The sequence below is a fragment of the Theropithecus gelada genome, chromosome 6, assembly GCF_003255815.1.
Source record: "Theropithecus gelada isolate Dixy chromosome 6, Tgel_1.0, whole genome shotgun sequence".
Taxonomy (NCBI): domain Eukaryota; kingdom Metazoa; phylum Chordata; class Mammalia; order Primates; family Cercopithecidae; genus Theropithecus; species Theropithecus gelada.
In genome coordinates, this window is record NC_037673.1 from 136,231,347 (window position 1) to 136,253,190 (window position 21,844).

The window sequence follows — 21,844 nt, forward strand, 5'->3', positions numbered from 1 at the left end:
TTTTTTTTTTTTTTGAGACGGAGTCTTGCTCTGTCACCCAGGCTGGAGTGCTGTGGCCGGGTCTCAGCTCACTGCAAGCTCCGCCTCCCGGGTTCCCGCCATTCTCCTGCCTCAGCCTCCCGAGTAGCTGGGACTACAGGCGCCCGCCACCTCGCCCGGCTAGTTTTTTGTATGTGTTTAGTAGAGACAGGGTTTCACCGTGTTAGCCAGGATGGTCTCGATCTCCTGACCTCGTGATCCGCCCGTCTCGGCCTCCCAAAGTGCTGGGATTACAGGCTTGAGCCACCGCGCCCGGCCGACGGATGCACTCTTAAACACACACGCTTTGCAATCTATCTTCTACTGAGAACAGCTGATAGAGGATAGGTGGTGGTGCTAGGAGGCCTCCCCAAATCAGCCACGAGAGCAGCCTTTCCATAATGGTAGGCTCTGTACTACGTCTGAGATCCCACCCCACCGCAGCCCCCACCTTCTGAGCCCCTGCCTCTCTCCTGTTGTCATATGCCTGGACACTTGAGACTATGGATGAGCCTCCCGGCACAAAGCCAGAGAGCCAGAAACACTAACCCCTTAAAGTCCCTTCTAGCCCAAGGAGTCTTCCAGGGGCCAGAGGGTGGTAGTAGCAGGTGGCAAGAGGACACATTTAAGATTCTGAGCTGAGAGACAAGGGGCAGGTCCTAGAGGCCAGCCCAACCCAGACCCCGGCTGGTCTTGCCAATGTGGGGTCAGATCATGGAGGGAATGACAGCCTCAAGCAGATGGCAAAGCCGGGCAGACAGACACAGGGAAGGGACAGAGGCAAATAGAGTTATCAGCTGCTGGCCTGGTGCAGGATGAAAAGCAATGGACATGGAAATGGGGAAAGGAAAGAAGACTGAAGTCAAATGGAAAGGGATGCCTCTCTGCACAACTCTCGAAACCAGGCTTCTGTGGTTCCTGGACACCAGCCCTTCGAGGGGCCATGTTCACACGTGGGGCCTGTCTCTTGTCCAGCCAGCCTGTGGGGCTGCACTCAGCTCAGGAGAGGACCCTCCCCTCTGAGCCTTCCTAGCAATAGATCTCCCCTATGTGAGGGATGCTACTGTACACTGAGGGCCACGGTCCGAACCCCTGAGTGCCCTGTTGTTCGTGAGCTTCTTTCATCTCCTTGTAAATCAACATAGTTTATGCTAGGACATCTTGATGGGGCCAGGAGAGATTTTTGGAATCATCCCTTGTCCATTTTTTGGAAAGGAAACCAAACATTCAGCACACATGGCATCGGAGGCTGTGAAGAGGGGCCACGCAGATGGTGCTGAGTGACACACAGAGGTTTCATACCCTTTAATTCAAATCCAAGGTGCTCTGGCAGTGCAGAAGAGAGGAGGGTCAGAAAGGGAGGGGTGGAGGGAGAGAGACAGGTGGACAGGGATAGGGGGAGAGAGAGAGACAGAAACGTTGGTCAGGACTCCTCAGACACCGGGCAACCAGCCTGCGAGGTGAAAGCAGGTTAGTAGTGTCCCCTCCCAGCCTCCTGAGCTCCTTCCCTGACACCCAGTCCCCAAGAGCCCCAAGGAGGGTAGAGAGAGGAGATGTTAGAAACAGCAGGCAGGGCAGGCTCTTTAGAGATGAGCTGTGGGGTTAGTACCTGGTGGGGAGGCAGAGGCATAAGAGTCAGTTGGCAAATGTCCCTGGGAGGAAAGGTAAGTGGGGGTGGGGTCTCAGGAGCTCCCCTGCTCCTCCCAGCGGTCAGTGCCAGGCCTTCAGCACTCTCAACTCTCAAGCCTTCCTGCAGACATCTTGCCCAGCTCCCTTGTTGGGGGCCCTATTTTTTTTTTGTTCAGAGTGCAGGCATGAGGTCCCCAGAGTTGCCCCATGTCCCTGCTCTGCCCCACAGGCCAAGCTGGCCTGTCCACCTACTGGGAGCCCGGGTGGGGAGCCTCAGAGTCTGTGGGAGGGAGCAGGAAGAGGAAGAGGAAGAGGATGAGGCTCCAGATAGCAGGTCACTTCTCTACTTGACACCCCAACACCCTAGAAGCCTACAGGGCTGAGTCATGGTGCCTGAGCCTGATTTCACTACCAAGAAGAGCAAACTGCAATTCACAGGAAGAGACAAGTGGGTTCACTTGTAGAATGTCTGAGCTCCTCAAATGGTGGACAAATGACAGTCTTGGAAGTGGGATCGTGTTTTGAATGTGTGATTTCAGGACCCTGTGATGGAGACCCCCACATCATTGAACGGTTAAATAAAAGGACCCTGACTCAAGGGTCAGCTCTGCACTGACCTACTGCTTGCTGTGCCACCCTGAGTGACACCAATCTAGTTAAGTCTCAGTCTCTTATCTGTTACGTGGGCATCAGGCTGGGGCATAGGATCCCAGGAGGTTTGCAAACCTGGCTGAGCTTCTGAATTGTCCAGACTGAGGAAGTCTGGCTCTGAGGTGGGAGCCCAGAAATCTCAACAGTATTTTTAAAAAGCTCACCTACCATTCTAATGTAGCAGCCAGCATCGGTCTACAGGCCTGGAGTCTCAGTTTCATCCCTAATTCACTATGTGGATGTGGGTAAGCCATAATCCCTGTTTCCTTGTCTGTCCAAAGTGCTTGCACACAGCTAGAGGAAGATGTGAACAAGCCTGGAAGGCATGAGCTCAGCACGCGTGCAGGGCCCCGCTCCTCCTAGCCTGGATTTGCTGACTCTCTGGCTTCCCCAGGTGCATAGTCAGCTCCATTAGATCCACGGAGGGTGTGACACTGTGTCTGATATTGTCATCTGCCTCGGAGGAAGGCGAGCACGTGGCAATCTGCAGGAAGTCCTACGCATTATCCGTCCCTGGACCTCTCGTCTACTTCCTGATAGGGATTCCAGACGGTTCTGCATTTGGAAAAGGGCGGGAGAGCAGGGTGGCTCTGAGCCAGGGACTGTGATGGCTCTGACTAAAGAGCCTGGAGGAAGATCCTGGGGCTTCAACCCCCCAGTTCCATGCAGAGACCATACCAATGAAGCATTCATTACTCCTAGCCCTTCCAGACACAAGCCCTTCTTGTACAGCTATTAAATCCCAGGTTGGGGAGTGAGCTGGACGTTTTGGTTTCTTTGCAGTCCCACTCTGACTGCTTGGAGGCAGGAAAAAGTTGCCCTAAGTATAGTTTGTCCACTCCTCTCCAGGGTGTCCCAGGGCTGGTCAGGCGTGCTGAGTAGACAGCACAAACTTGACAATTCTCAAAGAACCCTGGCACACCTCTCACTGAGTAGTTAATGCTGTGGCCCAGGGACCCTTCAGGCAGCTGGAGAGCTCACATTATTTGGATATCTAGCCCTGCTGCCCTAAGAGAACAGCCCAGATTGACTACAACACCTGGGACGCAAAGAGGATTGGGTTCATAGAGCTGGTCTGGGCCCCACTTTCCGACGAGGTTGTTGTATTAGATGAGGCAGCTGAGGCTCAGTGATGCTAGGACACTTTCCCAAGGTCACACAGCAAATTAGGAGGCAGAAGGGAGACTGGAGGCCAGATCCTTTGGTCCCTTGGTGCTAAGCCATGGCTTTCCTGCCCACTGAGTTTCTGGGCAGGCCTGGCTGGGTATTGCTGAGGACAATGACCATCTGGAGAAGTGAGCAGGGCTCCCAAAGCTCTTTAAGTGTTTTCTTCTGTGTCACTCCTCTGGGAACCGAATAGTAGCAGCTGCAGCTTCTAGGGCTCCTAACTGGCCTCCTGTTTGAGTCAAAGGCCAGTACTGTTTAGAGTGGTGGCTGGCATGATTGGTGGGGTCACTGAGGGCTTGGCCAGTCACTGGGTAGGCAGCTTTCTCACTGGGAAGCGTGGGATGGAACATGACGGGCCTATGGCTGTGTCCGCCCCAGCAAAGAGAAGATCTTCCCACTCATTATGTTCATTGGCTGCCACTCAGTGAGGGTGGAGTGGCACCACTGAGTCACAGGAAGGTCCTATTAACCAGAAATTTGCATACTGACCAGTAACCATGGCAACCTGATGCTGGACTCCTGACAGGGCTGTGCTTACCAGACAATATGCAAATTCTTCATCCTGGACATGTCCCATGACATACAGTCATAGGGTGCCTGGACAAGGAGGCAGATGTGTGTACAGATGTGAGCATGAGCTCCTGTGTTTGCACATGTGCTTGCAGGTGTGAGCACATGCTCATGGGTTTGCGCATGTGTGCAGGTGTGTAAGAACATGATTGTGTGTGCATGTATGAGCCCGTGCTCACACGTTTGTGCTTGTGTGTACAAGTATATGTGCTCTTTTACATGGGGACATAAAGATGGACAAGCTTTGACCTATGGGGAGCGGAGGGGCTGTTTGTGGAAGAAAGAGAAGCTTCAATGTGCTATTGCGGTCACAGGCTCTTTCCTTGATCTCTGCAAAAGATAACCTGGTCTAGATGCTATCTGGGCAGGGTGTGAAGGTTGGACACTTTGCTCAGGATGTGCTGGGAGTCAGCCCCTAGGGGCCTGATGCTGCCCACCACCCCCATACCAGCTGTAGCTGGGAGAGGTACTAAACTGCACTCCAATCACAATGGCAGGCTCTCTGCTAAGCCCTTCATATGCAGCAGTTCATTTCATCCTCACAGTAACCCCACAGGCATAAATGTCATCATCCCCATTTTACAGATGAGAAAACAAATTGAGAAGTTAAAGAGGCCCCAGAGCTAGTAAGCTCAGCAGCTGGCATTTTTACTGAGGTCTCTTTGAATCCGAAGCCTGAACACTTAAGCCAGCACTTTACACTACCTTTTCAGTAATTATCTGCTAGAGCAGTACATGAAGTGCTCTCTGGGAAAGTGCTTGAAGAGCCTAAATCCTTTACGAAAAGGTAACAGTCAAGCTACTGAACACACTAGGCAGAAGGGCCTGGACTGCCTTTGCGGGCTCTTTTCTGGGCTCCTGGGACCCTGCTGACCTTCCTAGCAGATTTAGGCTGAAAGCTGAAGCAGCCCAGCTGGCAGAGAGGCCTTGGATAGCGGCCCGGGTTCCGGAGGCTCGGCTGCTCTGATTCAGGACAGGCTGGGACTCCCCGTCCAGAACAGTCCCACAAGCCTGGGAGGCTCTCTGCCAAGAGGAATATTGCCCCACTGTCTCTCTCACCTGGCCCCCAGCTCTGCCTGGGCTCTGCCTTCTCCTGGGGGCCCTCCTGCTCTACAGTCCTGCACTCAGGGCTGGGTATGACTCTGAAATAATTGCAGAGCCTGCGTTCTAGAGAATTCTGTTGGGCCACATATCCTGCCCACAGGCTCTGCCCTTCCTCCTTGGCCTCCCACACTCTATTAAGATAGTTGACCATCTGGGCCAAGCAGCTCCCATCCCCCAGGGGTCTCTACGCCCCTGTGGGGTTGGGGTGGGGAGTAACTTGCTGACCATTTGTGCTGTGGTCTGAGGAGGACTGGGAAGGATCATTTCTCCACCCTGAGACCTAAATCCCCAAACCCCTTTTCTCCAAGGGCTACCTACATGGTCCCCTGGATCCCACCTTCAGCACCTCCCAGAGTTCTACCTCCCAGTATCCAGTGCCATATGGACACTCGGCTCCAAACTCCTCTTTGGGCCCAGCTGTCCTCCCTGGAGAAGAGGAGGTGGCGGGTGGGGGGTGGTGGCATGCAGGGGCCTAGCCTGCTCTGCAGGATGGGATGGGTGACTGGGGACAGGCCTTGCAAGCCAGCGGACCCCTGGTCCTCAAGCAGAATCAATGGCCGGCCAGAGGCTTTTCGTTCTGCTCCACCCCCACCTGGCGGTGCTGGAAGGAACTGCTCTCAGGCCCCAAATTAAAAAAAAAAAACACTCCATAATTATGGCTGGGTCCTTGGGCCTCCGGGCTCACTTTTCTTTCTTCCTTCCTTTTCTTTTCTTTTTTTTTTTTTCTTGGCAAACTGTGCAAAAGAGAAAGCTCCAACCTCAGAAGTTGAAGAAAGGAAGGGAATAAAATCCTAGATGGGAAGATACAGACCACAGAGGTGCTGGAGTCATCAGTTACCCCTCAATTCCTCATTTCCTCAACTTTTTAGCATCTCCAGCACCAACCCCTGCCCCCTCTCCCACCATCCTGTAGCCACATAAATATCTTTGGTATTCATGGAAACCATTGCCCTGGGTCCTGCTCTCCCTTAATTCCTCTTCCTTCCCTCTACCCCATTTCCAAACCCTCAAAACAAACAAACAAACTCTGGCCAGACTGGAAAATGGGCTTTCTGAGAACATTTTTTCTGTCTCAAACACGTAGGCATACACACGCACACACTCACTGCCAGCCCCATCGGTACCCTCAGGCAGCCTTCAGAGGCAGGGGAGGGTTCCGCAAATGCTTCCTCCCATTCTGGCCAGGCTGCCTGACCCCAGAAGTCGGGAGGAGGCCTGGGTGTGGCCCTGGCTGCTTCAGAGAGAACTTGGCATTACTGTGCCCAGGAGGTACAGTCCACATGTGGAGGTGGGGGTGCCAGGGGGCGTTTCTGTCTCCTCTAAGGAGCGCAGGACACCCTCTGCATCTCCCCATAGTCTTGCTAAGCAAGGCCCCATCCCTCCCCAGGGGGAGACTGTCAGTCACCAGGGAAGAGAAGAAATAGAAGAAAGAGACATACTGGAGAAGTTGACCATTGCGAACTGCTGACACCTGTCCCCGGTGTATCCCACAGGACACCTACCAAAAGAAAGAAAACCAGAAAGAGAGAGCCAGGATAGCAAGACACAGGCATTGCAACACCCCGGCACGGGCTCCTGCCAATGCCAGCTGGGTTCCTTGCCACCGTTACCATTTGTATTGGCCTTGCCACTCTGCCCCTTACCTGCAGCCCTGAACTTTAAACCCAAGGATTAGGCCAAAAATGAAAACAAAGCAAAACAAAACAAAACAAAACAAAAAGAACTAACAAACCAAAATACAAAAAAGAAAAGAGAAACAAAACAAAACAGCCAAAGATCAAAACAACCAACACCCCTGGCCCTATGCCCTACATTGGGGGGACTGCACCCGGAAGCTTTCTAAGGAGCAGGGACTTGTGTTTGTATCTTCAAACATACTTTGCTTAGGATCTGGCATGTACAATCGCAAAGGCAGTTTCTCCAAACATCTCTGTCCGAAGAATCCATTTGGACATCTGGAGAAGGAAAAGGGGAAAAATCACAGAACAAACTGGCATCATCCGCGAGGCTAAGGTTAGAAATCAAAGTGCACAGTGATGAATGAGAAAAACCAAGTCAGGCACTTGGGGTCATACTTGTAGCTGAAGGGACTGGAGTCAGGGCTGGGTGGAGGGCTCTGAAATCTCCTCGAAAATCTGTCTAATAGATGTGGCTCCATGGGTGGTGGGGAAGGTGGGGTGGGTCGGGGGGAGGATGATTTAGGTAAGTGGGGTGAGGGAAGATGGGAAGTTGTCCTACTGGTCATTGAGACTTTCCTTCTTACCTGCCTGGTGCCCCATGAAGCAAGAACTGTGGCCTCTTGGTGCCAGGCAGTCAGTCAGCTGGCAGGGATCTGGGAGCCTTAAGGAATACCAAGTTCTTGGGAGCTACTCCTCCCAGGACCGACTGAAGGATTCTCTCCTGGGCCCTGGGCAGGTTTTCTCCTCCAAGAAACAGCCCCCAGAAAACTCAAATAACTCGGGAATGCTGTTCCCAGACTGTGTATGTCTATGACAAAAGTGACCTAGGGGATATTTTATCTGTTCTTTCAAAGAGGGTTCTGTGGCCAAATCAATGTAGGAAATACATTCAGGGTGCCCTGTAGAGTTGCAGTGTACCTTCACCTATGAAAGACTATGAAAGTTTCATAGGAGGAAACAGCTGAACTTTCCATGTAAGTTCTCATGTAAGTTTATTTGTGTTTCAAATTTATTTCACCATGGATATTGTTTTTGAGGAACCCTTGTAGAACATGGTTTGGAGAAGGCTGCCCCAGTGCAATGTACATGGGGAAAGCTTAGTAAGGAAATGGGAAGCTGGGGAGGAGTTGGAATTATCAGCATCCCAAAGTGGGCCTTCCTGATACCAGGTGCAGGGAATCTGGCCTCAGGTGGCAAGGACCACAAAAGGGATTGGAGCAGGCTCACTGGGGGACCCTGGAAGCCTGGTCCACCTCAAGGTCCTAGCGGCAGCCAGCCTGCGAAACTCTTCCATTTCCCCATGACCTGTTTCTCCATCACTGCCTGGCCCTGCCCTGGATCTCATTCTCCGATCTTGCCTTGCTTACAGCTCTAGAGCAACACCCACTCAATCTCCCTAACCTTGTCCCTACCCCCAAGGTACACGTTCTTCTGCTTTCTGGCTGCCACCCCTCTCCTCAAGCGAATCTCAGATTTCTTGCAGCAGTCTTGTAGATTTCTGGAGGACATTCCCACCCCTGTACTCTCTTCTGAACCCCAGCAAAGCTAGATACCTAAGGAGAAGCTTACAGGGAGGGCTAGACCCCTTCCCCACATCCCTACTCAGACATGGGTCTATATTGCCTCTGCATCTTCTTCCTTAGGAAAGTAGCTAAGTTCATCACCAGTGTCCCCCTCAATAATAGGCTACCGTTCAAAATTAATCAATGTAAACTTCCTCAAGAGGCAAGTGTACTCTACTTCTTAGCATTGCAGTATATAGCAACCGTCAGGAAGCCACTTAGGCTTACAGTGAGTGGTAGCTATTGGTTGTGACAGATACTCATGAACATCCTGTGACCTCAAATCTGGAGGAGTGGGGAATGGGAGTGGTGGGTGAGCAGAGGGCTGGAGTTTCTTTGGGCCTTGATGGCGTCTCCTCCAGGGGAGGCAGGCTGTTTGTCTTGTAGTGGTAGGATTGTGTGAGCAGGTATGCCTGGCTAATCAGGGGGTGGTGGAGGGCGGGAAGTGTGTCAGGAAAGTGGCATGGATGGGGAGAGGGTGCATGCTCATCTTGTTGAACAGGGTGGCTTGGAGGAGGAGACTGCCATTAGCTCCCTTGTCAACACATCCTTCTCTGATCCCTGGCCCTTGTCCCTATTCATCCCAGATCACGAAAATGGAGATAGTGGCTAAGGCTTCCCAACAAGCTCCAGCCAGGCTCAGCTCTTGGAAACTGATGTCCACTTGTGATGGGGACTAGAGGGGCAGAAGTGATTTTCAAACGTAAGTGCCTTTGGGAGTGGAGGATGAAGACCCAGGAAGTTGCCAAAATGACTCTTGGGTTCCACAAAGGAACAAGAAAGAAAGAGATGTGTCTGTGTCCAGTGTCTGAGATCAGCCCAGCTCTTGGAGGCAGGGAAACGTGTGTGTGTGTGTGTGTGTGTGTGTGTGAGATAGAGAGAGAGTGGGGGAGTACAGGGGCAGGAGGGGCAAGGGGAAATTTATTTCCATTGCTGACAAGCAGGGCTGCTGTCCTAAGACCTTTGGAGACCAACGATAACTCCATACATCCCTGTGGCCCTTATCTCACACCCAGCCTGGACTGTGCTGACTACATCCTTACATCTTTCATGGCCGCTAAGTTGCACAACATTATAGTCCTAACCTTCCTTCCTTGAGAAAATATGCTCCCCACTGGCTGAACAAAGCAAAAGGCACTGGGGAGGGGCGCAGTGAGGGGTGGTGGAGGGCTGACAGCTACTGCTGTTTTTTGGGGCGCTAGCTCCGTCAGGACACTCCTATTTTTCTCCTTAGTCCTGTTTGCTGGGGATGAGTCACATTCAGGAGGCTGGGGCTTCCCTAGAGAAGGCTTTGGGGGCGAGCTGGGCCTACAGCCTCTCTAACCTGCACCTAATACCAGGGTAAGAGAGTATGGGGTACATTAGCCTATGAACCAGGATAGGAGTCTGAACTCAGCATTGGGGGTGGGTGGTGGTTGGTGGTTCCCACTGAAACTGGGATTGACCCTCTGATTTTCAGGGGGCACAGAGGACAGACTAGAAGGAGCAGCGGGTAACAGCCTTCCCAGCCTTTCCCACCAGGTCATCGGCTATGACTCTGGGAAGGTCTGTCCCCAGGGCTGGAGAAGAGCAGGGTGAGAGAGGGGCAGAGAGGAGAGCCCATGGGCTGCATCTGGGGTGACAGAGAGGTCAGGACCTCTGCCTTCCCCTTTTCCCACCCCACCTCCCGGGCCTCAGTTTCACCTTTTGGTAGCCTGGGGATAATGCCATGTGTGCTGCCCTCACCCGGGGGAGGGGGTGGATGAAGGATGGCAGTGTGCCCCGGGCACTGGAGGGAGTGAAGGGCCTGTGAATTCATGAGAGGGGTGAAGATGTGGCGAGGATGAGCAGGCAGATGGGGGTGGGATGGGGAATCACCTGGACATGGGTGGGGTAGGGGCAGAGGGATGAGGAGGAGGAGGATGAGCTGATGGGAAGGGGAGGCATGCCACTGGTATGTGCACAGGGCTGGAAAGAGTCTTGTTCTGTCATCATCCCCTGAACCAGTCCCCAAGAGTCACGCACCAACCGTGCTCTACAAACACACGGAGAGAAGAGGAGAAAGCAGCAAGAGGGACTACAGAGGCCCCTGTCTGGCCCAGACAGGGGATAGTCACCTTGATTTGGACTCCCATTTTCAAATCCCCCTACGTTGTCTTTTTTTAAAACAAAATTCAGTATCAGTGACACTGTTTCTTTTGGCACTGAATTCCAGAAAAACAGGAGGGACGGAGTGTGCCTGCTTTCCAACACTCCCTGCAGGGCTCTGAACCAATACACAACAACAAGTGTAAGAAAACCAGGAAGGAAAACTGATTTTTATAGAAACTGGAATGAAACTGACCAGTGTAGTTTCATTATCCAAGCTAAGCGGAAATGCAAAAAAATCAAAATAAAAAGTAAACAAACAGCACAAATGGTAAGACGTGAGTTCCGTTTCCTAAATTCTTTCCTTTTTATTCCATTCAGGTGTCATCAGGAACCCCAAGAGGCCTGCCCCCCTTCCCCCGCAGCTCGTCCACCCCCAGAATGGCCTCTGGGCTCTGCCCTGCCCCCCACCCCCCTGCCCTTCTCCAGCACAGCTATGAGGACCTGCCGTTCTGACCGCATCTCCACCAGGGATGCCCTCTCCCCCGACGGCTGACAAAGGGAGTCAGGGAAGTTGGTTCCAGGAACCTTGACTGGAACCAGGGGAGGCCGAGATGGGGAAGTGGTGGCTCCGGGTACCAAGTTCTAAGCAGTGCAGCTTCCCTTCCCTGGTGGGGAGGGGAACAGGGCACCATCTTCACAATGGCTCAGGCTCCTGCCTCTGCTCCTCTCAGATTTAGCTGGGCAGGACTCAGAGGTCCTAGGGGTGCAACCTTGCTGGCAGGGCCCTCCTGGAGCCCATATATCTCACCATTCCCTTGCCCACACCGAACTCTAGCACTGGAGCCCTGGCCCCCATGGCCCTCCTCAGCCCTGGCACCTGTCCTGAGGGGCCAGAACCTTCCCTGCCTGGACGAGGGCTGACTTCAGTGACAGTGCTGGATCCCTTCAAGGTTCGGGGTCCAAGGGGCTAGGGAAGAGAAGAGACCTACCTAGTGTGTATGTCACAGGGAGGAGGAGGATGCAGGAGACAAGGAAAGGGGGATGCAGGGCTGGGTCATCCCTGTGAGGTATTCCAGGACCCTGATGAATTTCTGGTAGATCTGTTCCAAAGAACTATGATCAACTTTCACAGCTAGAATATTCCCTAGGGTCTGTCATACTAACATGGCAGCCTCCTAGAGGCAGGAGGCAGGGAAGGATGAGGGGCTGAGTCTGCATTGAGAACTTCCCTAGAGGGCCTGTTGTTGCTATTGGGACTCTCCCCCTAAGATTCGGGGAGGGTGGGAAGGAGGTGGCAGCAGGGGCAGGGTGGGGCCAGGGAGGAAGTCAGCTGAGGAGGCCAGCTGGGGCAAGAGCCATGGTTCTGCCTGGCAGTGCGGGCCGGGTCACCCAGCACTGAGGTGAGCATAAAGGAGGCGCGGTCCCTCATTACCATGTTGTTAGGTGGAGGGGTCTTGAAAAGTCCTGGCCTCCTCAGACCAGGCTCACATTCCCGAGCAAGGGTGTGTCCAGGAAGGGGGCTGTGGATCTAGAGCGGGAGATCAGAGGCATGTGAGCTGAGAAGTGCTGAGTCTGACCTTGCCTGGCGGAAGGTCAAACATCTCTCTTTGAATCCCCATCAAAGTTTTGGTGGCCTTTGCCCAGATGCCATGGGAATGGGGCAGTTTTAGTACCTTTCCAGGGCTCTAGTCTTGGGCTGCTTTGAAACACTGAAGTTATTAACTAGGCCCCCCTCCTACTCCTCCCCTAGATCTGTCCAGAGTCTGTGCTGCCCTCACCAAGCTCCCCTCCCCTCCTCACACACTCACCAGAGAATCTGTCCAGGGGGCACTGTAGGCCCAGCTGCCCAAAAGATTTGACTGGGCCTGAACAAGCCCCCCCGACAGCCTCTCTCCCACCTGCCCCGTTTTCTGTGGGGAGTGGGTGGTTCTGAGCTCCTTGGAGTTCCTGCTGGGGCCACCCTGCCTGGTTGGTGAGCAGGCTCTGGCCCCTGGGGAGGCTGAGAGACCCCAGCCTGAGCCTCTCCTCCACCCTGACCTCCCCCATTGGGTCATACCTAGAGTGGTGTCCTTGCTGGCATCCCCTCATCCCATGGAGTGGGGGCTAGGGGCTGAAGGGGCACAGGCAGCACCCAGGGCATCTTTGTACAATGGGGTCCTGTAGGGCAGAAGGGCAGCCAGATCCTGAGGTCAGTACTAGGTTCTGGGCAGACCCCTCTTCTCCCCTCAAGACTACAGGAGCAAAGGGCTCTGGAACCTGTGCTCTGCCTGGCCCCACCAGGCTCTTCGCTACTGGGGAAGATGCAGCCTGGGAAACGTTCATTAAGAACAAAGTTTGGAGAGTTGCTGAGAGATGGGGAGGAAAAGATGGGGAGAAAGAGGGACTGAGGGAGGCAGAGAGAGAGAGAGAGAGACAGAGAGAGAGAGACAGAGAGAGAGAGAGAAAAACCCAGTGCCCAGTGCCTAGGGCATAGACTAGCATCCCCATCTCCCTAAAGAGTGTTGGTGAAAGGGTAGACATCAGGAGATGGGGTGGATAGGGGCCTGGGAAATGGGGACTCCCCAAGCCCCTGTGCCCCTTAGAGCTTGTATCTCCTTATATTTCAGGAAAGGGCTAGGAAGTAGGGCAAAGCTTCCTGTCTACACCCCTTGGGAACCTCTTGTCAGTGGCTTGGAACCCTCTTTTACCAGAGCCCTCCACTTCTGACCCAGCATCTCCTACCCTGCTCTTGCCCCCAAGCCCACCCCTACTGGTCACTTACTTGCAGGAGAGCTGGTTGATGCCCTCGATGTAGTAGCAGACGCCTCCATTGACGCAATAGGACTTGGCTGTCTCGTTGCACTTCCGGGCGTGCCCCGACCAGGATGAGAGGGTGGTGCTCACTGAGGGTATGAGAGACATGTGCCAGTGACCCACTGAGACCATCTCTAGGTCCTAGGAATCATCTCCTTCATGCCCCATCTCAAAACTGGAAGATGACCAGAGGCTGCAGGAATGACCGGGGAGGGGAGGTCTGGTGGTCCCTTCTAGTCACCAATAAGGCAAAGGAGAGGCCACCATGAGCTCTGCCCGTATGCCCAGTGCAACCTTGCACCTAAGCTCTAGGCAAACTTCCAAAGGCCAGGAAGATTTTCATTCTTTTGTGGGGGGAGCAAGGTGAGATGAGAGCAGGAACTGCTTCCTCTGCTGAGTAAGGGCCCACCTCTCCCCTTCCCTGCCTGGCTTTCCGGGGGCTCCCCTGCAGGTGGTTGAGATGCTGATGTCTCACGTGGTGAACAAACGTAGGAGGCAGCGCAGGGAAGAGACACCTACACCGCCTGCATGGCTTGGGCTCTCATGGTGGACCAGGGAGTGGCTGGAAGGGAGCTGGGCCTTCAGGGGATGGCACCTTCAGGACACGGTCATTTTCTAAGATCTGGAGAGATGTTGGAGGTAGGAGGAACCCCAGCTTCTACTCTCCTCCCCTTCTCCAAGGGCTGGGCTAGCTCCAAACCTCCCAGAAATGCTTCAAAGGCTACTATGCCCCATCTCCATAAGCATCTGGGGTCTTCTCCATATCTCCCCACCCCAGACAGCCCCCTCCTCCCCAACCTCATCAGCTGTTGCCCCTAGAGGGAGCCTCCAGGTCTCGGACAGCCCCAGCCATAAATCATGGGTTTCAAGTTGTTGGGGAGGAGACAGGGCTGGGGAAAGGGAAGGGGGCAGCTGGGATGCGAAACTGGGGGAGAGCAAGGCTGGGCCTTAAGGCTGCTAGCGCAGACTGCACGTCCGATGGATTGGACTCATTTGAGAAATGAACATCACTGAAGCTCTGCTCCTCATCAGGGAATGGCATCCAGAAAGCTGGCTTCAAGTGAACATTCTTGCCCCAAACATCAGTTTTAGATAATGCCCCGTCCAATCCAGACTGGACAGCCAGAAGCAGGTCCTGCTCCCCTCAGCTCCCAGGGCCTCTGAGGGCCTCTCGCTCGCACACAGCCCAGCAGTGGCCTCCTGAATGAGATGGCCCAAGCTACCCCAGCTGGCCCTGTCTCCTCAGGGGTACTGGGTCTCTCTCACTCCCCTCAGCAATGGGGGTGAAAGTGAGAGGAGGAGGAGGAGGGCAGGCACTCGGCGCCCTCAGTGTTTAGACATGTGGGGAGACGGATGGAGCGCGGGGGGCCAGGAGTGTATACACAGCTCTGCCTCTGTATATGTCTGAGGAGCATGCTGATAAAATCCAGCGGGCAGGGCCGGCTTCGCCGTCCCCTCCACATCATGCCTGCTGCTGAGCTGGCATCCCAGAGCCCCACCCCTGCTGAGGTCTCCCTCCTCGGCTCGACCCCATACCCAGCTGGAACCCACGTGCTGGCTGGAACTGGAGACCTCCTGCTGATCTTTGCCCCACTTCTGGGTCAGTGAGACCCAGGGAACTAAGAAAGGGACAGAGAAGAGAAACAGCTGAGGTGACCACGCCTGCCAGTTGTAAAATCCCCTTGCTGGGAGAACCCTCGAGGTTGTCCTGCTCTTCATTTGCATGGCACAGGAGGAGTGAAGAGAGAAGGCACCGAATGTCTGGCCAGAGTGCAGTGTGTGTTGCAACAGAGCTTCAGGGCTCCTAGCCCCTGGCTGTACATCCTCCCCGTCAGCACCCAGGCTTGACATAAGCAGACGAACACAAGCACTGTGAGGACTGCAGGCCTGGGCCCTCCTGTGGGCCTTGGCTAAGTCAGAGAAATCTCAGTCTGGATCTGCCAGGCCCTGCCTGGCGCCCTCTGCAGTTGTGGGTGGCACAGACTGCCCATTGCTGTGCCCATTGTTTCACCCCAGTCGAGTGAGCAGTGGACAGCAGGAAGGATACTGGGGTGGCCGGGGCCACAGTTGCACACTTGGGCTTCTCACACATATATGTCTGTGCTCATCGGGGCCTTGGGAGGACAAGGACAACTCCTGAGGAAAGATGGGGCCTCCCCAGCTGGGTGCATTGAGCCTGGGCTGCCAGCATCATGTTGTCGTGGGGACGAGGCTGGGCCCCGGGAAGGTAAAAAGGGAAGACAGTTGGGGAGCCAGTCACAGAGGGTGTGGGGAAAGAGTGACCATGGGTGTCTCCACCTCAGAAAGGCCACTCCTCTGTAATGGCAGGGCCTTCCCAAGACACTGCAGCCCAACTCTACCAGTGGCGAAGCCACACTGCATGGAGATTTCCACATGGAAGAGCTGCGCTCACACTGTGGCGTAGTTATACTGTTCTAGCACGCGTGGGCTCCTGAGGCAATGTGGTTACACCCCCCTTGTCAGTGTATCCGTATCTCTCACTATGGTCGCCCGTGTTTGGAGAAGTTAAGGTGACATGGACTCTCCCTTTACACCTCCACGGGGATGGCTCACAGCACCCCAAACTCAACAAGTCCATCTGCCCTACCCACCTTCTTCCCCAGTCTTCCCTATCTCAGTGACCAAATGGCACAAACCAAAGAGCTAGAGGGCATCTTTGACTTCATCCTCCTTTATTCCCCTATAGCCATCTATCGCCAAGGGTTGCCATTTCCACTTCCTCAAGAGACTCCATCCATGTCTCGCTACCTCCTCCCCCAGTCTAGGCCACCGTTGTCTCTTTCTTTGATGACCACAATAGCTTCCTCTCCGGTCTTTCTGCCTTCACTCTTGCTTTCATCTCCTTTACTTTGCAACAGCCACAGTGGTCTTTAAAATATGTAAATTGTGTCAATCTTTTCTATTATCAAAGCTCTCCCGTGGCTTCCATTTGCACTCAGAATAAAGCCCCCAACTTCTTCCCAGGTCTTATTTGGGCTTCACCACCTCTCCCACTTCATCTCCCATCTTTCTCCTTCAGTATGTTTCAGACTACACTAGTCATAGCTCTGCTATTCTAATAAGCCAACTACTCTCCTGCCCAGGATGTTCAAAATACAACAAGTGTCTCAGGGAGGCCTCACCTGACTTCTTAAGCTGGTCAGGTTCCTCCCTTATTCCCTCTCTTAGCTTCATATACTTCTGTTTATAGTTATTCTAACATAATTACATGACTAGGTGTGCAACTATTTGCTTTTCTCTCCCCCAAGACAGAGTCTTGCTCTGTCACCCAGGCTGGAGTGCAATGGTACAATCTCAGCTCACTGCAACCCCTGCCTCCCGGGTTCAAGCAATTCTCCTGCCCCAGCCTCCCAAGTAGCTGGGATTACAGGCACATGCCACTATGCCCAGCTAATTTTTGTATTTTTTAGTAGAGATGGGGTTTCACAATGTTGGCCAGGATGGTCTCGATCTCCTGACCTCATGATCCGCCTGCCTCAGCCTCACAAAATGCTGGGATTACAGGCTTGTGCCACCACGCCCAGCCAACTGTTTGCTGTCTAATGCTTAGTTCCTTCACTAGAATGTAAGCTCCATTAGCGCAGGAGCCATGTCTGAAATGTTTACGCTGAACCCCAATGTCCAGCACGGTGCCTGGCACATAACAGGTGCTTAACAAATATTTACTGAATGAATGAATGAGAAAATAAACATCTTATTCTTTGGGGGGAAAAAAGTGCCCTGTGCTACCATCGCAGGGATTAGTCTGGTATCCTTGACTGATAATGATATCTTTTTGGTAGATTAAAGGACTGTCTCCTATTAAATGCAAATATTCCAGAAAGGTCCTTAGAGGAATGAAAATCAAAGCCCATGGCTGGCTCACCCCTGTAATCCTAGCACTTTTGGGAGACCAAGGCGGGAAGATCAGTTGAGACCAGGAGTTCAAGACCAGCCTGGGCAATGTGGCAAGACCCCATCTCTATAAAACATACACACACGCACACACTCTGAGATACCACTTTCACTAGGATGGCCAGAATCGAAAAGACGGATAATAACATGTGGTGGTGAGGAGGTGGAGAAATTGGAACCCATATGCATCGCTGGTAGGAATGTAAAATAGTGTAGCTGCTTTGGAAAACAGTCTGGGAGTTCCTTAAAAAATTAAATGTGCTCATCATGTGCTCCAGAAATTCCACTCCTAGGTGTATTCCCCAAGAGATTGACAACCTATGCTCACACAAAAACTTGTGCCCAGATGTCCACAGCAGCATTATTCATAACAGCCGAAGTGTGGAAACAATCCAAATGACCCAAGAATCCAAGCTTATGACTGGATAAATAAAATGTGGTATGTCTATACAGCGAAATAGTATTTAGTCATAAAAAGAAATGGAGTACTGATCCATGCTACAACATGGTGAACCTTGAAAACATTATGTTAAGTATAAGAAGACAGTCACAAAAGGCCACATATTGTATGGTTCTATTTATATGAAATGTCCAGCATTAGTGGTTGCCAGGGCTGGAGAGAGGGAGAAATGGGAGTGGCTGCTAAAGGCCACGGGGTTTTTTTTTGGGGTGACAAAGATGTCCTGAAATTAGTGGTGACGGTTATATAACTTTGTGAATATACTAAAAACCACTGAATTGTATACTTTAAAAGGTGAATTTTATGATATATAAATTATATCTCAAAAAATTAATTTAAAAAAGCACCCCGGAGGGGTAAGCCCAGGAAGTTTTGATGAACCGTTAGTGTCTTGGTGTGAGTTTATCAGGGCCCCTGAAGAGTGACAGCGGTGGGGTGGGAGCCACTGCTGTGGAGATGCGTCCCCTGCTGCCCACAACCACAGCTGCTTTTCACCGTTGCTCATGGAGAAAACTTCTGCTTGTCCTTCCGGACTCTGGTTGAGTGCCTCTTTATCTATCGAGGCCCCTTTCCCTTTGATAAATTGCCTACCTTCCTCTCAGTTTGTTAGAAAAGGCAGACCTTTTAGAGTTCAGGTTTTAGTTTCCTGCCATTTGAGGGACTTACTTGGGGGCCAAGACTGTGACTCCCCAGAGCTCTGAGCAAGATCTTGTTGAATAAGCACTTGGTGAATGCTTGACTGACATGAGTGTGCATCTGTGTGTGTGTGTGTGTGTTTAAACAGCCAGCCTTTTCAAGACTCCAGGTAAGAAACTGGCCCAGAGACCTCTCCAGGGCTTCCATGGTCCTATGACACCCCAGGTCAAACCTGCCTGTCCTCCGGGGCAAAGCTTGACATCAGGGGCTGGTGCAGTTACCTCAGGACATTCCCAAGCTCCCTTTCACTTGGGATGAGACATCTGTTTCTCTAACTCAGAAGTGGGTTGGACCAAGCTATTGTGTTAGCACCACAAACTTCCTGCCGGCTCCTTCTGCCCGCCAGTTCAGGAAGGCGGGAGTCTCTTTGTGAGCTGGCAGAGCTATGACTATAAGGAAGGCCTAATGTGATTTGTGGAAACAGCCCTGGGCTCCACCCGAACAGAGTAGTAGCCACCCAAGAGCCAAAGCGATGCCCACCGAGCAGCCTGCTGTTCCCCGATGGCCTCCCCGTGCCCTCTTCTGGCTGCCCCATCCCTGTAGCCCTGGTTTCCCTTCGGCCTGGGCGGGCCAAACCAACCCACCTTGGGATGAGTCAGAGGGGGCAGACCACAGGGTGTGGTTGCTGCAGGTCTCATGGGCTCCACGGATAAACAAGGAGCCTGGGCATCTCTGCCTGGGAAAACATCCCCAGCAGGGGCCTCCTGGTCCCCAGCAGTGGCCCTGTTCAGCTCTCCACATCAAGGGTAGGCTCTTGCCTGCCATGGACTGCACATGGCAGCAGAAGTGGTGTGGTGTGTGTGTGTGTGTGTGTGTGTGTACTGGTTAGGTGCACAGGATGTCAGCCTTAGCATGAAACTCAGAATCCCAGGATTTTGGAGGGAAGGGGCTTAAAGATCATCCAGTTCAGCCCCATAATGGGAAAACCGAAGACCGGTGGGGTGAAGTGACTTACTCAGGGTTGCATGACATAGAGCTTGGACGAGGCCAAGTCTCCAAACTCTTTCCCCTGCTCTGCCCTGCCGCTCCCCTGGAGAGTCAAGAGGCAAGAAGGCTGTGGGAAGCTAGGATTCCAGATATGCCCTCAGTGCCCAGCCCAAAGGCTCCACTGTCTGGTTCCTAAACTGATCAGAGCACAGCCTGCTGAGGGCTGACAGGACTCCATGTGTGGGACAGGACTTCGGCTTATCTGAGGGGTCTCACCACCTCTGGCCACAGGCCCCAAGCCCTGTGCAAGAGAGCGGGCACTCCTGTGGTTTTCTGCATGGCAGCCACTCCTGCTTCCTCTGCTAACAGCACCCCTCTAGGGAAGTGCTTTTCCATGGAGTTCTGACCAGGCCGTCACTCACAGTGCTCTGTCTCTCAGTAGCCCCTGTGCACACACAGACAGGCCAGGCAAGGATGGCCCCGCCCTCCAAGCACAGTGACTGGTCAAGGGGGCCACATGACCTGGCAGGGTCAATCAGAATCCATCCTTGTGACTGTACTTATGGACACAGAGACAAAGCTATCTCTTTTCTCCAGGTGGTGGGCTGGGATTGGGTAGATCTGGAGCTGTCTGAGGCCATGGCCTCCTCTTCCCACCCCACTCCCCAAACATGAGAGAGGCCCATTTTACAGAAGGAAAGAATGAGGCCAACACATAGTGAGAGAAACAGTCTTCAGCCATCCTATGAGTTCTTGGACCCTTCCTCTGAGTTCTTAGATTCTGTCACGCCTGGGGCCAGTTCCACTTCCGAACTTACCAGTTTTATAAGCCAATAAATAAATCCCTTAAGATAGGTTTGTTAGTTCCAGTCAAGAAAGTCTTGACTAATAAAACAGGAAGACCCCAGATCCAAAGTGGATCTGAGAATGTCTGACCACTATAGCAGAGGTGGCAGGTGCTAGACCCCACATACAGCCCACTTTCCCAAACTTGGGATAGGATGAGAGAAGTAGGAGCTCAGACACCCTCCCTGCTATCATGCCAAGGCTGGGCCATAGAGGAGGCAGTAAAGACCTTGGAGCAGGTTATAAGTTCTCTTATATAGTATTTACCAGGCATCCACTGTGAGTCAGGTGCTGTGCTAGACCCTGAGGCTAGGGTGGTAGACAGACTAGACATAGCCCCACAGAGCTCAGAGACTAAGTGTTTGCCAACTACTTTTATATTGTGCAGCTCTATCATTAACTAGGTGTTTGACTTCCGGTGAAATATTTAATCTCTCTGAGCTTCTCATTATTTATAAAATACATCCTGACTTTGAGTATGGGTTCATGGGATAACATGGAGTTTGGCTCAATAAATACTGGCTATGATTGTAACTTATAGGAGAAAGCATCCTCCCTGTTTTCCCCACTCCTGCGGCTCACAGATTCATTGGGGTGGCCATGCCCACAGAGAAAGTTCAGCAATAGCATGAGAGTTGAAGGCTAATCAAAGGCTAGAATTCAAGAGATGCTATCAGAGCATGGTTGGCCAAGGAGTGGCCCAGGAGTGGAGCCCTAGCTGGGAGAGATGCTGCAGTGGGTTGGGATGGTCAAGGAGGAAGAGATAAGGCCATGGCCTCCTCTTCCCACCCCACTCCCCAAACATGAGAGAGGCCCATTTTACAGTAGGAAAGAATGAGGCCAACACACAGTGAGAGAAACTGTCTTGACCCATCCTATGAGTCAGGATGGCACAGGAGCAAGAGTAAGAATGGAATGGACAGGGGACTGATGGAAGTTAGGTTGGAAAGATCTTTTAGGCCAGGGTGGTGAGAACAAAGTCCCTGTTCTGTGGTTCTATGGGGTGGGGAACATGACAGGATAAAAGCACCTTAGGAGGCTGCTGCTCTGGTTCAGGTGACTAGGGATGAAACCCAAGCCAGGGTTACCCTTGAGGTATAGTTAGAGCAGAAGAGGCAGGTGTGAGAAAGATCCAGAAAGAAGAATGGCAAGGCCATGGAGACTCAGACTTATTAGACACAGTGGCGAGGGAGACCAAGGAGCACAAGGGCCTGGGAGATAGGGTGTCCCTCACCAGGACAGGACAGACAGGGTCTGAACTAGGTTTTTGTCTGGGGGTCGTAGGGCAGAGAATGTTCCAAGTCGTCTTTTAGACCATTCTGGATTTAGGACATATTGGAAGACTGTCTGGTGGAAATAGAGGCAGGTAATGACAGATACAGGATTAGATTCTGTGATGAGCAGGAGTCAAAGTGAACCCCAATAAATAGGTAACCACATGGCACACTCAGTCTGTGTGTGTTGGGAGCAGGAGAGTGATCTGTGGGATTTAAGGTACTCAGGCTAGAGTGGAGAGGGCACTGCCTGAGGACAGGCAGTTTTGCCAGAGAGGAGAGGCAATTTCCCCAGTCAAGGGAAAGAACCAGGGCCTGAGAGGGCAGTGCAACAGGAAGGCAGCTTCTACCCTGAGGCTGGGTCTGCCACTGTAGAGACGAGAAGGTAAGAGGTGCCGTGAGGTCCTGACCTTGCAAGACTTCAAGGAGTGGGGATGGCCCGTGAGGGAGGAGTTTGCTGTCCCTGAACAGAGGCTGCCACCA

General features: G+C 52.8%; 1 protein-coding gene across 5 annotated transcripts in view; it reads right to left on the reverse strand.

The window, feature by feature from the left end:
- NRG2 (neuregulin 2) overlaps nt 1–21,844 on the reverse strand; it is a 198,389-nt gene that overhangs the window by 12,006 nt on the left and 164,539 nt on the right. The window contains exons 4-6 of one of the 5 annotated variants that reach the window (XM_025388792.1): nt 13,212–13,332; nt 6,579–6,637; nt 1,321–1,344 (exon numbers count right to left, since the gene is read on the reverse strand). The exons of 1 other annotated variant lie outside the window; for it this stretch is intronic. In XM_025388792.1, coding sequence (XP_025244577.1) covers nt 1,321–1,344; nt 6,579–6,637; nt 13,212–13,332 — 204 coding nt within the window. Of the gene's footprint in view, nt 1–1,320; nt 1,345–6,578; nt 6,638–7,017; nt 7,095–13,211; nt 13,333–21,844 lie in introns of all 5 variants that reach the window. 3 more of the 5 variants (XM_025388791.1, XM_025388794.1, XM_025388793.1) reach the window with 3 other exon arrangements.